Genomic DNA, 13,475 nt, shown 5'->3' with positions numbered 1-13,475 from the left:
TTTTCTCCTCTTTAAAGAGAGCCAGGTACTCCATTCTAGAGGTAAGGGTCTGGGACTAGGAAGCAGGAATCCTTTCTTTCCCTCCCTCCCTCCCTTCCGTCCATGTTTGGCTGCATTGGGTCTGCACGCGTGTGGTGCATGGGCTTCTCATTGTGGTGGCTTCTCTTGTTGCAGAGCACGGGCTCTAGGCATGCGGGCTTCAATAGTTGTGATACATGGGCTCAGTAGTTGTGGCTCGCAGGCTCTAGAGCACAGGCTCAGTAGTTGTGGGCATGGGCTTTGTTGCTCCACGGTATGTGGGATCTTCCCGGACCAGGGCTCGAACCCGTGTCCCCTGCATTGGCAGGCGGATTCTTAACCACTGCGCCACCAGGGAAGCCCAGAAGCAGGAATCCTTCAATCCATTCTGCCTTCAGTTCCATGACCTGGGTGGGGGGGTGGTTGCTCTCCAGGTACAAGAGCAGGAACTTACAGGTGTTGTTTAGAGCTGGCATGGCTCAGCCCTGCCCTCTAGCCTTCTTCTGGCTGCCAAGGCCTGGCAGAGCTGGGGGTAGGTGGAGCCAAGGCACAAAGAGCCAATCAGTGGAAGAAGCTACTTGGACTTGGTGCTTTCCCTTGCTGTTATCCATTTGAACTGTTACCCATCTGAATAGCAATCCATAAAAGATAGGCATAGACTTCATCTTTCATAAAGCCGTTTTCTGGAAGAGGTGGCCTGGCAACTTAGACATGATTTGGTCCATTTGCTTTGGCTAGAAAGCCATGACCGATCAGGGTCAGGGACTCCAGGCACCCCTAGAATATTTTGTGAAATGACCTTGCCTTCACCATCATGCACTCTGGCACTCCAGCCAGAGACCAGTGGTGTGCCCATCTCATTTGATATGGACGATCCAGACTGAAGCAGGCTGACTTAATTTTAGTTCAAGGCAGTGTTTTCTCTGGAAACTGAGCTTTCCCTAGATAGTAGAGCTGCTTTATATGTGATGAGTGGCACCACTAAATATCTCATGATGGGTCTGTGGAGGGGTGGGAGAAGTGGAGACCCCTCCCCCCAGCCTGTTTTTGTTTGTTTGTTTTTGTTTTTGGCCATGCCGCAGGGCTTGCGGGATCTTAGTTCCCTGACCAGCGATTGAACCCGCGCCCTCGGCAGTGAAAGCACGGAGTCCTAACCACTGGACCACCAGGCAATCCGCACCGCCCCCCCGCGCCCGTTTTAGGGAACTGCTCTTTGGCCCCATCTCTCTTCCTCTACCACTGACATCAAGTGCTTCTCTTCTCTTCTAATGATGGGAGAGGGTTAAGCTTTTACTTCTTTGGAAACTCATGCCCTGTTTCTAGAAACCTTTCAGTGAACTGAAGTGCCTTGTGCCGAAAGCTTGTGAACTCTGTCTTGTTAATGTCCAGAGAATTCACCTACCCAAGAAATCCAGTCTCTGCTGGGGCGCGTCACGGCAGCTGTCCCAGAACACTTTGTACCACAGATGGTGGCGGAATTTTGGTCCCTTTGCTTATTCATTCTCCTAACGTTCAGGTGGTGGCTTTGGCAAGAGCCTCTTTGACCAGGCAAGTTCCCAGCGTGGTCACTTGATTGGAGCCACACTGTCTGAAATAATCTTTAGTGATCCCATTTCCCATTCAGTCTTCATTTTGTGAGAGGTAGAAAGTTATATTTTTTCCCAGAGCTCAGCTCTCTCCTAAGGGAGGGAGATCAATCAACGGGAATTGCATCATGTTTACCATCAGTGTTCTCTTCCAATCCCTCCACCTTTAAGCAACCCCCTCTTTTGTTGCACTTGATCAAGTACACGTTTCATCTTCAAAATAAAAATTTATTCAATCTGTAACAAGAACATTGAATCTGCACATTTGCGCACAAGTTCACATTTAAAAACAGCGGAGCACATCAGTAATAAAAAAACCTATGATACAAGTGGAACATCCCAACCACCAGGAAGATTAAGGAAGGAGATGAGACCACTCTTTATATTCTGCTTCAAACGCCTCAAAAAGGTCCCAGAGATTCCAGGGAGCACCTGCTTTATTTAATAAAATGTGAGCATAAAAGTTTGGGGTGGCCTGGGGCAAAGGTAACAGTCAGTGGGAGAGTCTTTTGGACTTGTTTTCTACATTTAAAACAAGTCCTACAAAATTAAAGTAGAAAGAAAGAAAAGGCACCTTAAGCTATGCCAAGCAAACCAAATTCCAATAAAACATAAAAACCAAACAGTTCCCTGTGGATTTACTGATTGGGAAACATTTCAGGGCCAGTTACCCAGCTTCCAGACTGGGTCATCAACTTGAGTTAAGCCCTGGGTATTAGCTCTCCATGTGTGCACAGGATGCTGCCACCAGTGTTGCTGTGAGGACACAGATGGCAGCACTAGTCGTATACCCCTTGGGACATCTTCAAGCTGATGAGGGATGATTCCAGTTTAGAAATCCTGTCCCAGATCTCTGGGGCACTGAGAAAGTGAGGCTGGTTCTCTTTTCATAGCAGGAGCCAGGCGCAGGCACCCTCCACTTCCAGGCCAGAAAAGTACAGAAGCACCTTGCAATAGCTCTCCATGGCATCAAGGGACCCCAAGCCCTGGAGAAGGGTTAGGAGTGTGCAGCTTCCTGCTTTGGTAGCAGGAGGCTTTTTCCTGATATAGCCGTCGGATGAGTCACGGCAGCAAATACACTTATGCCTAATACATGCCTTAATCTTTTAGTTTGGAAGGGAAAACAAATCCAAGATGTTTTTAAGTTGGATTGGTGCTGAAATAGCTAAAATTTCATCTCATCTACCATCAAAAAGCAAAACAAAATTAGACAAAAACGACACTAGCCATTCACCATTACAACCATCACTATAAGACACACCATCACTGAGGAAATGATGAATATTTCCATACAGAGTGTTGGATGGGAGTGCAAGACACAGATGGAAGTCAGCTCCAGGTTTTCCCCACTTACCCATAAGGCTGACCTTGCTCAGTGTGAGGGCTCACAGGATGGCCAGGGCTAGGTGCCTGGAGGAGGAATCTGAGTGGCCATCAAGATGATGCACGTTTTAATATTCACAATGTAAACAAAATATCCACAAACAGTTCAAAAAAAGCCAAAGAATGGCTTTATTTAAAAAATTTAAAATGCCCTTGAAAGAGACCCTTTTTGCATAATGCTTTCTTAAAAAAAAAAATAGAGAGAGAGAGAAACAGTTCCCACAAAAACATCTTTACCAAACATGGCTAGATCACTTCAGAACTGAAATCCTCAGATGGAACAAATGAAGATTTCTGTGAGCTGCTATGTCTCAGAAGCTTCAAGTCTATCCAAGAGCCATCTGTCTGGGGCCCTTTAGCAGGAGGGGACCTCAGAGCCTGGGCTGTCATCCTCAGGCTGTCCTTGGGGCTCTTGGTAGTTCCCAAAATGAGAAAGAGGAAATACCAGTTGGGATAAAGGTACAGAACCAGGAAAATGCTAGATAAAGAGCCTGAAATGTTAGGAATGATCCTAAACATTCGGAATCTGAAAGGCAACCAAAATGAGGAGAGATGAGTATTACTACACTACTGTACTGTGTATCTGCTATAGTACAAACTACTCCTAAGTGTTTCTAAAATCAAAAAAGGGGTTTCTCTCCTTCCTACTGACCAGGTAACCATCCAGATTACAGCTCAAAATCTGTGTGCTCCTGGGGCTTTTATCCCATGCACCACAGTGTTACTTTTTACACACACACACACACACACACACACACACACACACACACACACACACACACAATCCCTCCAGAATAATTCTGAGTCAGACTATGATGGTTTTCAAAATAAAGAGAGGCACTGAGCGAGAGGTCCAAACTTTTCCTACTCATCTCTGTCAATCTACCAGACCTGCTGTTTCGGGTCTGGCTTTTCCATGAACAGAAAAGGGAAACAGGCCACCTGAGATTATCCGTTTGAAGAGAATAAAGTTTAGAAAGTTCTTGATAGGCCGTCATGTACTTCCCCTGGACAGTGCTCAGCTACATAAATAGCACAAGAACACTCGGTTTTGGGAGTCTGAGGGCTGGCAAAACCCTATGGCATGGCTGAATTACAGACCTTGTGTAGAGAATGTTTATTTAGGCAGGTAAATTAAATGATAAAAAGTACAATTATTAAAAAAAAAAGGCAGAGCAAGACCTCCTCTACTCTTTAAAAAAAAAAAAAAAGGTTTTGTTTTTCTTCACAGCATTTGAGGTTCCCCCACTCCCAATCTTTGTTGTTCTTTAATGCAGTGAGAGTGAGCATTAAACACAGTGGCCGGGAAAAGAAGAGAGAACAGTGCAACACTGTCGACCCTGTGTGTACTTCTTAATGTGAGGGATGTCACCATCTCAAGGGATTAACTGAGTGGACGCTACTCTCTTAACCTCCATGCAAAGCCTCCTCTTCCCACCCCTGCCACAGTTTCCTCTCCTTTCGCCAACATATTGGTGATGGAACTGCCTCAACAAGAAAGGGCAGTTTAGATGGATGAGCCCTGGAAATTCATAACCCTGTCCTGCAAGCCTCCTCACACTGGAACATGCCACCTAGTAAAACATTTTACAACACATTAAATATCCTGGAGCCACAAAGCTGTGTGGATGACACATTTGAACATTTAAGGAAACTATTTAGGGACAGCACAGGTACATATCATTACTACACCATAAAAACACTTAAGAGCAGGAGGTTTCTGTCCAATCTGCCTCCTGGCAGTGATGTCAGACCCAACTACGGCCTCCACCCGGCAACTGGATTCACAGCTCCTCTTGAACACGTACGAGTGGCCTCAGTCCACCTTTTCTCTCTCCTTTGGGTCACCATACCACCTGTCCTCATCGAACTCTGGCCTCTGACATCACTTTGACAGTCTGTGCATCTTTTTCCTCTAAGTGCTGTGATGAACCCCAAACCTAAATCTTAGGTCTGTGCTCGGTCAACCTCTCAGCAATGGGGACAACCACCAAAGCAAACAGGAAGCAAATTTGCAAACCTCTTCAGTTTTGATGAGCTGCAGTGGTGTTCCATCCCAAGCTAAATATGTTTTCTGTAAGAAGCTGAAATAGGCTTGTTTACGGCAGGTGCTCCTGTGTTAAGGACCTCCACAATAGCAGCAAAGCAACAGCATCCTAAACGCGGTCATTTAAGGGTGCCTGCCCTTGGCCGAGGCCTCCCTGCAGCCCTTCAGCCTAATCCATTAGGAGCTTCCACCCTGGGCAGCGGTAACACTCACATATACTCCCTGGCTCTGGTTCAGCTAGTGGTGAACAACGTTCTGGGATTTCAGTCTCAAAGAGAAATTAGCCTTCAGTCAAACTGTGATCTAATGGGAGCCTTTAGGGGTTTCTCTGAGGAGGAAGTTACTAACGCATAATTTGGCAGGAGCTGGTGATTAGAAGTCTCCATTTTAAAAAAAACCACCATCAATATATACTCTGCAGATTCCTACCAACACCCATCAGTCTTATTTCTGTGGTGTCCGTATGTTTTCCAGTTGCAGCTTTACTATTTCTTAAAATGGATAAGTCAAAAAGACCCTACAACATACAACATTAACAACAAAACAATGTAAGAAAGTGACAACATTATGTACATAAGTACTGTGTATAAACTAGAGAAATGACAAATCTTCCAGGAAAAAGAAAAAAAAAACTTATGTCAAGTGTTAACAGTGATAATATTAAAAAGAAAACTTTGCATTCAATGGAGGTTATACATATGTAATGTAACAATTCAAATACCTACAAAATTAAAAAAAATAGGCAGCACTGGGAGAAACAGCATGAGGGAGGAAAATAAATTGGAAAAAATATGGCCATTAAACTTAGAAGGCCCACAGAATTATTCAAGTAACGAAAGGGTTAAAACCCTACATATGTATTCACTTTACAAGAACACACTGACTTTTAATTGCTGTTTTTCAAACTTGTCCCTATTGTGTTTTAGTTGGGAGAATGCTGCAGGGCACATTTCCAGGGGATGGGGGGTGGGGTGGGGTAGGATGACCACCTGTGTGGAGCCCGTCCACCTGGAAGATACTGGGCAGTGGTGGCCTCTCCACCCCCAATTTCACCTCCTTCTCTTCTTCTGCTTTCCTCTAGAGAGGACCTCTCAGAAATCCTTTGGAGTTCATTTTAAATTTAATAAAATTCTTTGCTTGGGGTAAAAAAGTATTTGCTTGATAAGTTTACAAAGCCAGCCAATTATCATGCCTTTTTGTAATGATACACTCTGGAGACCAGGAGAAATGAATTCTGGAAGACCCTCTTTGAGAGCAAAGCAGAACCTGCCCATTTCGGCAACTCCAAGGGGCTGGGGACCAAGTCTGAGAGCATGCTGACGTTGGGCTGCCCCCTTCAGTGAATCCAATGCATCAGGTCTGGAGACCTAACCATCATCACACAGGCCTGGGGCAGCATTTCCAATTCCCAGCTTCAACCCCACCTTCCCCATCTGCTTCCTTCCTCAATCAAGCAAGCATGCCTTCCCTCAGGGGGCAAAATGAGGAGCAGGTGGCAGTAGACTGAAAAACAGCAATTTGCCTTTGATAAAGGTGTTCTTTGAAAATGAGTATTCTTTGAGGTTTGCATTTTCCAAAAATAAAAAATGATAAAATGGTCTTGCCGTCCAAATCAAACTCTCTCTCTCTCTCACACACACAGAGGAAAAAAACCAAACCCTGCATGCGCCAGGAACAGTAAAATGACCAAAGTATTATAAAATTAACCAATAAAGTGCATGTTCCTTACATATTACACCTGCCCCTTTTACAAACATTTCTTTCAGAAAGTCACATGTAGAGGCTCAGAATCACATGGTATTATAGAAGGGGTTGGTTGTCCGTTTTTTATCATTTGCTTTTTTCAGTCTCCTTAGGGGGTGAGTTCTGCCGTGCTGCTGACGGGGCACTACAGCCAGCCCTGGAGCTGGGCCTGCACCCTGCAGTCCCTGGGTCTGTACCAAAGGAAGGCCTCCTTCAGAACTAGTCAATTCAGGTCCTGCCCTGGGGAGCAAACACTGCTGACTGGAACCAAATTCTTTGGCATACTGTACAAGGGGCCTCTCCACCGGCTTGCTCTGTGCGATACACTCTGTTGTTTTGAGTTGCTCTATGAACCACTTGGTGGGCTCTAGGTTCTGGGGAGCATCTGGGTTTTCTGGGGGCTCCTGGGCCTCCATTCCCGAGCCCATTCTGAGGAAGGGCTGAAGCAGTTTGAGATGAGGGGACTCAGAGCAGATAGGCCCCCTCTCCGGTAAACAGTCTTTACAGAGGTCCAGGTAACCTAACTTGGCGAGGGAAGCTGAATGCCTCATTTGCGATGGTTTGGGGAGCCCTACCTGGGAAATCTCTTGGGACTCGATTTCTTTAGCGCGTTCCTTCACCCCACTGGGGCTGTGACTGAGACCCTTTATACCGTCACTACTAGGGCTGTGTGGGAGCTGACAGGCTACAGGTGATGGGTCCAGTTTTTCTTGCTGCTCCCCAACACTGTCACCGAGTCTGCTAATGAAACACAGGTCTTCGCTACTTACCTGGGAGCCCTGATATGGCACTCCACTGCCCCTGGAGAGGGGGCCCTCCTGACTTTCCTCCCAGCTGCCCTTCTCCGCAGAGGAGGGCTCATTGTCTGTGGTGCTGCTTTGCTCTGTGAAGCCTTCCAGGTGAACCACCGTCTGGGGATGCAGGTAAGCCAAGCTGGCACCAAGTACGTGGGCTGAGTGACTGACAGAAGGCGCTGCCGTCTCCAGGGCAGCTGCTGGGCTGTTGCCCCCGTCTCCAGGGCTGCTCAGGGTGGGGGCTGGGTGGGCGGGCCTGCCGTGCTCAGGCTCGGGAGAGGAAGAGTGAGGCAGAGGTAGCGCTCTGGGGTGCAGAGAAGCCTGGTCGGGGCTCAGTGTCCGGTTCAGATTTTCATCCAGTGCACAGAGGACAGTAACGGACTCCTCCACTTTCACTTTCCTCAGTCCCTGCTCCCCACTCTTTTCGCTGGTGGCTGTTTCCCCCTCTGGCCCGTGATCAGGTGTCGTGACTGTGTGGGTGTATTCAACGATTTCTATCTTCTTGGGAAGAGGCAGAGGGACTGCTGGTGTCTCAGGTCCCTGGCATGAGACCGAAGTCCTCTGCTCCTTCAGGACTCCTTCCTGCTGTGTTCTGGGACCTGACCCTGGGCACTTCTGAGGAGCTGGCAACGGGTGAGACTCCGGCAGCTCGGGTGCTGGAACGATGGCATGCTGCTCAGAATGGGGTAGGGAGCCAGCCTCAGACCCACTGCATTTCCCTTTGCCCTTGCTCGTCTCTGGTTCCCTGGGGACAAATGCATGTTCTAGGGTGGCTTCATCACTCCTCCCTTTTGATGCCACATCTGCCACAGAAGAAGAATCATTCTTGGAATTCTTACGAGTGGACAACGAGGCACAAGCAGGGGCAGCACCGTACTGCTCCTGCTCCTGCCGCAAGCGCTCCTCAAACTCCAAGGTGGCTCGCCTCACGGACCCGGGGCACCACTTGGCACCCGGGGGCATCCCTGGGCCCCAGAGCTCTGGTTCCCCCTCAGCTGGTTCCTCTTCTTCCAACTCTGTGGTGGATGAGTGTGCCACTGGGCACCCTTCTGGCTCCCACTTCCCTGAGTCTTTGGCTAGTTCAGGCTGGGCTGTGCAGGAAACTCCACTCTGCTCCAGATTTCCAGGTTTGTTCTCTGCGGCTTGGGCCCTCTCAAGGGGCAGCTCATGGACGATGTGCTTCTTTGGTGTATGGCATGGAATGGCTAGGATGTCGCCTTTCACTTGAATCTGTCCAACTCCTTGACTGATGGATTCAATCTCAGTGACGATTTCTTTGACTGAAATTGCATTTTCTGAGTGAGACTGCATGAAGATGTCTGGACTGACCAGTTCTGAGATTGCCTAAGAAGAGAAAACAGTGAGATGGTTATGGCTAACTGTAATCTAATTGAAAATGCCAGATTTTTTGCTTACTAATCCTCTGATCCAGGAGAACCTTCTGGCTCTCTGAGGACACAAATCATGGAGTGCCTGGGACTGTCCTCTGCCTGGGGTTGTATTCTGTTCTGTCGTACAAGAAAAAAACGGATTCATCAAAGGCAGAGATACAAAATTAGTCATAGGTTGTGTCACTGTCTAGTAAACTTGTGTTCTGTTGACTCAAATAGGATTCTAATCCAGTATCTTGCTCCAAAAGTAAACAGCAAGTAGCCTTGGAGGCTCCTATAATCCTTATTTTCCTAAGACCATGAGCCTTCAGGATTTAGGCCATACTGGGGTAAATGAAACCTTTCCTCTCTAGCCTATCCCACCTATCCCCTTCCAGTTTGATCCTAACTTGGTTCAAGGGGAAGAGTTCCACTGAAGGGCTCAGTGGCCACCTTAAATATGCCCAGTGTTAGAGGAAGCTGGATGTCTGATTTGGAGACTCACTGCTCTCTTCTGTCCTTTGTCCTGCCAGCTTTCGTCCATATCCTCCCACTGCTTCTCCCAGCAGCCGCATCCCAGCACATGGGGGCACTCTATATCTGACTGCACAGTTCCTAGGTTTCACATGGCTTCTTCCTTGGCTTATGCAGCCACGTGCCCGAGCAAACTTAGAAACTGCGAATCTGACATTTTAGTGTTCCACCAGTTACATATTCCCAGATGGGTTTAGAACAAGGCCAAAGAAAACTGGCCAATGCAAAATCAAGTCCTACTGTAAAAAAATAAGAATTTCAAAATTTAGAAATGGCCCTTGGACATCTCTTAAAGCAACATCATTATGACCATCAATCTACTTTGTTAACATTTTTATAAACCTTCAAGGTACAGTATTTCCCTAGGAATTGTTCTTGTCTTTCTCCTTCAAAAAGAGTCAGAGCTAGTACAAACTAACAAGATCAGTTATGCCTTTGGGAGAAATCTGCTGGGACATCAGGCAGAGGCAAACTTGCCAAGGCTGGGAGAGAAGCCACAGCGGGCCCAGTGTGTGCATGGGCTGCGGAGAGAGTGCTCATATGACCAGAACTTTGCAGAAAAGCTGTTTCTGTCAGAGCCACTACATCCATTAGTCCAAAGGAGAGCTCAGGCATTCTGATTTTCCCGGTAGAAACGAAATAGAGGCATAGCTTTTGGGGAGAGGAGAAGACAGAAGCAGAGGCAACAACTGCCCTGGGGTAGTTAAGAAGAGAGAGAACAGATGAGTGAACGAGGTGGTAAATATAAGTAGACAGCAATCAGGAGATGTCAAGAATCTAGTCAGCTCCACTGAAATCGTGAAATGACTTCATTTATGTTAGAGTAAATCTGTCCCCACTTGCTTCCCAATTACTGTATTATACTGACATAAGATACCATTGTTTTTTAAGATGCAACCCAATTTCAAAAGTCAAAATGAGAATAAGTGTGAGTCTTAGAGTTGATGATATATAGTAATTCTTTCCCTGGTCTGAGACGGCTCATAAGAACTCATGCCACTGAGACGAATCTTGGGATTCTGTCTGCTCCCAAGTCATTTCCCCAAACCATCCCTCAATTCTTGAATACCACAGCGTCTGCAATGAGGAACAATTCAGAGATGTTATTAATAGCAAGAACTCAGCATGGGAATCAGTTGCTACTCCAACAACTATTAACACACGTTTAGTCTTTGAATTTTCTGAGGCAGAAAGAATTTCCCAAACAAATGCATCCTCTCAGAGAGACACACGTCTCACTCAGGCAACAGATCAGTCCCTGGCACCTCACTGTTGGTGAGATTTGATCTGAACTGCGGAGGTCCACAGGGGACCTTCTCCTTGGTCAGGCAGGACATTTGTTTTGGCTAATCCCTTCTTCCCTCATCCCCTCTCAGAAGTGCTTCCAATGACACCAAAAGCCTGGAAAGATAAATTCCTTGAAAGGCAACTGATTTAGAAAAATATTTAAACCCTAAATTTTCACGCCAGACTGTCTCTCTCACATCGCCTTCCTAAATCTTTAGCAACATCAAAAATATAGTGAACATAGCAGAGTCCCAAATATTTTGTCATTAAAGAGAACTTCATTAGGCATAGAACTATAAAGACAGTTTTTACCTTTGACTGTTCCTCATCTATTGAAGATTCTTCAGATGCATGGGGAGTATTACTCAGAGAGCTGCTTCTCTGGTCATCAGCGGTCGCTTCGGAAGGGGCTACTTCGACCACTGACAGTCGACAGCTCTCGCTCCTTCCTCCACCCAGTTCCTCCATCCTTGAGTGAGAAAAAGATCGGGCCCGGGTTTCTTGGGAAAGCTCTACAAACTTCTCTAGCGCGCTAAAAAAGTCAATGCGATCTGTACTGAAATCTGAGACTTCAGCCTGGCAACTGGGTTGGGGGCTCGGTGAGTCAGGATCAGGGGACATGGGGAGATCTTTCAGGCGGGATGTCAATTCTTCCATGGGCAGTAAGTGGACGTTCATGTCTGCTTTCAGTGCGTCTGTCTCCAAATCTTCCACTGTTAAGTCTGGGAACTTGTTGGCCATTTCTGGGTCCTGTCCAGGTTGGATTAAGGCTTTGGATGCATGGCAGTTGTCAAGAGGGAATTTTGATTCATTGAGACAACACCCTGATGAGCATCCATTGATGTCATTTAGGTTTAATTCATCTTCAATCTGTCCGGCATGAAATTCCCTAGAAGTAAACTCCAAGCAGATCATTCTTTCTTTGGTACACAGGCCTTTCTGATTTTCATCCTGTGGGACGACATGTTCCACGAAGACGGGAGGTATGGGTGGGTGACTCTCCATGGTCTTGACCTCGGCAATCTGGTCTGCTGAGGTGGTGATCTCCTTCTTGTTGAGTTCTAGTCCTGCTTTGCAGATGGGTTCGTGGTGGTCCGAGAGGTCACTATCTGAATGAGATCGCCAGAGCTTGTTATGCCGCTGTTTGCTGTGGAGGACATACATAGGAAACGCCTTACTCTGGTTTGTGAAAACAATCAATACCCTCCCAGGAAACCGCTCCCAGATAAACTTAACCTGCAAGATGCTTTGTTAATGCCCAGTGGAAGTAGGTAATCAACAGTTGAAAAGAGGCTCAATTTCACTAACAGCAAACAACAAAAACAAATGAATATGAGATCTGATTTTTTACTATCAGACTTATAAGAGCTAAGATAGTTGTTAGCTCTTATGAAGCTCTTGATGATGGTTTGGTCAAACTAGCCCTCTCATAATACACAGTTGATAGGAGTGTGAACTGTAGAATTTTAAAGAATGAAATCTGGCAATAGCTCTCAAAATCTAACCCTTTAAACAGCAACTCTCCCTTTAAAATTTTTACTTGGAGAAATACTACTACATAAGTGCACAAAGCTACACATATAAGGATGTTTACTGTAATACTGCAACACCAAAAAAAATTTATTTAAATTATGGTCCATACACTTATATGAGGCTATTAAAAACAGTCAAGGGGACTTCCCTGGTGATCCAGCGGATAAGACTCCGCTCTCCCAATGCAGGCGGCCCGGGTTCGATCCCTGGTCAGGGAATTAGATCCCACATGCCGCAACTAAGAGTGTCCTCATGCCGCAACTAAAAGATCCCATGTGCCACAACTAAGACCCAGTGCAGACAAAATAAATAAATAAATACATTTTTAAAGTTAAAAAAAAACCAAAACAGCCAAATATTTTAGTGGAATGATGTTCAAGGTACACTATTAAGTGAAAAGCATGTTGAACACACTTGGAATAGTCAGTTCCCATATTAGAATAAGTATAGTGAAATATCTACAGAACATCACCAAACTGGTAACAGTGTTTCTTTCAAGGAAGGCAGGGCTTTTACTTTTGGGGAGGGCTTTACAATTCTACACTCTGTAGTATGTCTACAACTTTTGAATTAAAAAAATGAGCCTGATTAATATTAATAACTGGGGGGAAAAAACACAAAACATTATCCAAGTAATACAAAGAGAAATAATCAATTGGAGCCCATTATAAGTTCTCATAATTGGGATAAAGAGCTGATATAGGATTAATCACTGATGTGGAAGTGTGAGGAGGGTGGTAATCTTTTTTGAATTAGAAAGCAAAGAACAGGGAGTTCCCTGGCGTTCCAGTGGTTAGGGCTTAGTGCTTTCACCGCCATGGCCCCGGGTTCAATCCCTGGTTTGGGAACTAAGATCCTGCAAGACATGCGGCGCAGCCAAAAAAAAAGAGAAAGCAAAGATGAGGTTAGTAAATCTGGAGAAAAAGGTTGGTATCAGAACGGAAGAGGATAAGCGTAAAGTACAGGCCCTTTCATGAGGATCTGTGGATAAAAACCATCAAGCTAAAGTGACCCCTGGAAAAGGAGGTGGGCCAAAAAGACTATATGCACACATCCATCCTTTGGTTGATTTTATGGAGAGAAGGTCTGATGAGATCTCATTTCAAACCACACTCTAACAAGGAAGCACAGTTCTCAAAGCTCCAATGAAAAAGAGAAAGGTGGCCCTGTGACTGGGCAG

At 46.0% G+C, this 13,475-nt stretch overlaps 1 protein-coding gene across 5 annotated transcripts in view; it reads right to left on the bottom strand.

Moving 5' to 3' along the window:
• Positions 1-1,811: 1,811 nt before the first annotated feature.
• Positions 1,812-13,475, bottom strand: part of SSH2 (slingshot protein phosphatase 2) — a 252,214-nt gene continuing 240,550 nt past the window's right edge. For all 5 annotated transcript variants that reach the window (XM_067715348.1, XM_067715346.1, XM_067715347.1 and 2 more), the window contains 2 exons: positions 11,075-11,909; positions 1,812-8,915 (listed from right to left, as the gene is read on the bottom strand). In XM_067715348.1, the coding sequence (XP_067571449.1) occupies positions 6,825-8,915; positions 11,075-11,909 (2,926 nt within the window). In that variant the 3' untranslated portion in view covers positions 1,812-6,824. The remainder of the gene's footprint in view (positions 8,916-11,074; positions 11,910-13,475) is intronic.

The sequence above is a fragment of the Pseudorca crassidens genome, chromosome 19 (assembly GCF_039906515.1).
Source record: "Pseudorca crassidens isolate mPseCra1 chromosome 19, mPseCra1.hap1, whole genome shotgun sequence".
Lineage (NCBI taxonomy): Eukaryota > Metazoa > Chordata > Mammalia > Artiodactyla > Delphinidae > Pseudorca > Pseudorca crassidens.
The sequence above is the reverse complement of the archived record's forward strand: the minus strand, read 5'-3'. Positions and strand labels throughout refer to the sequence as shown.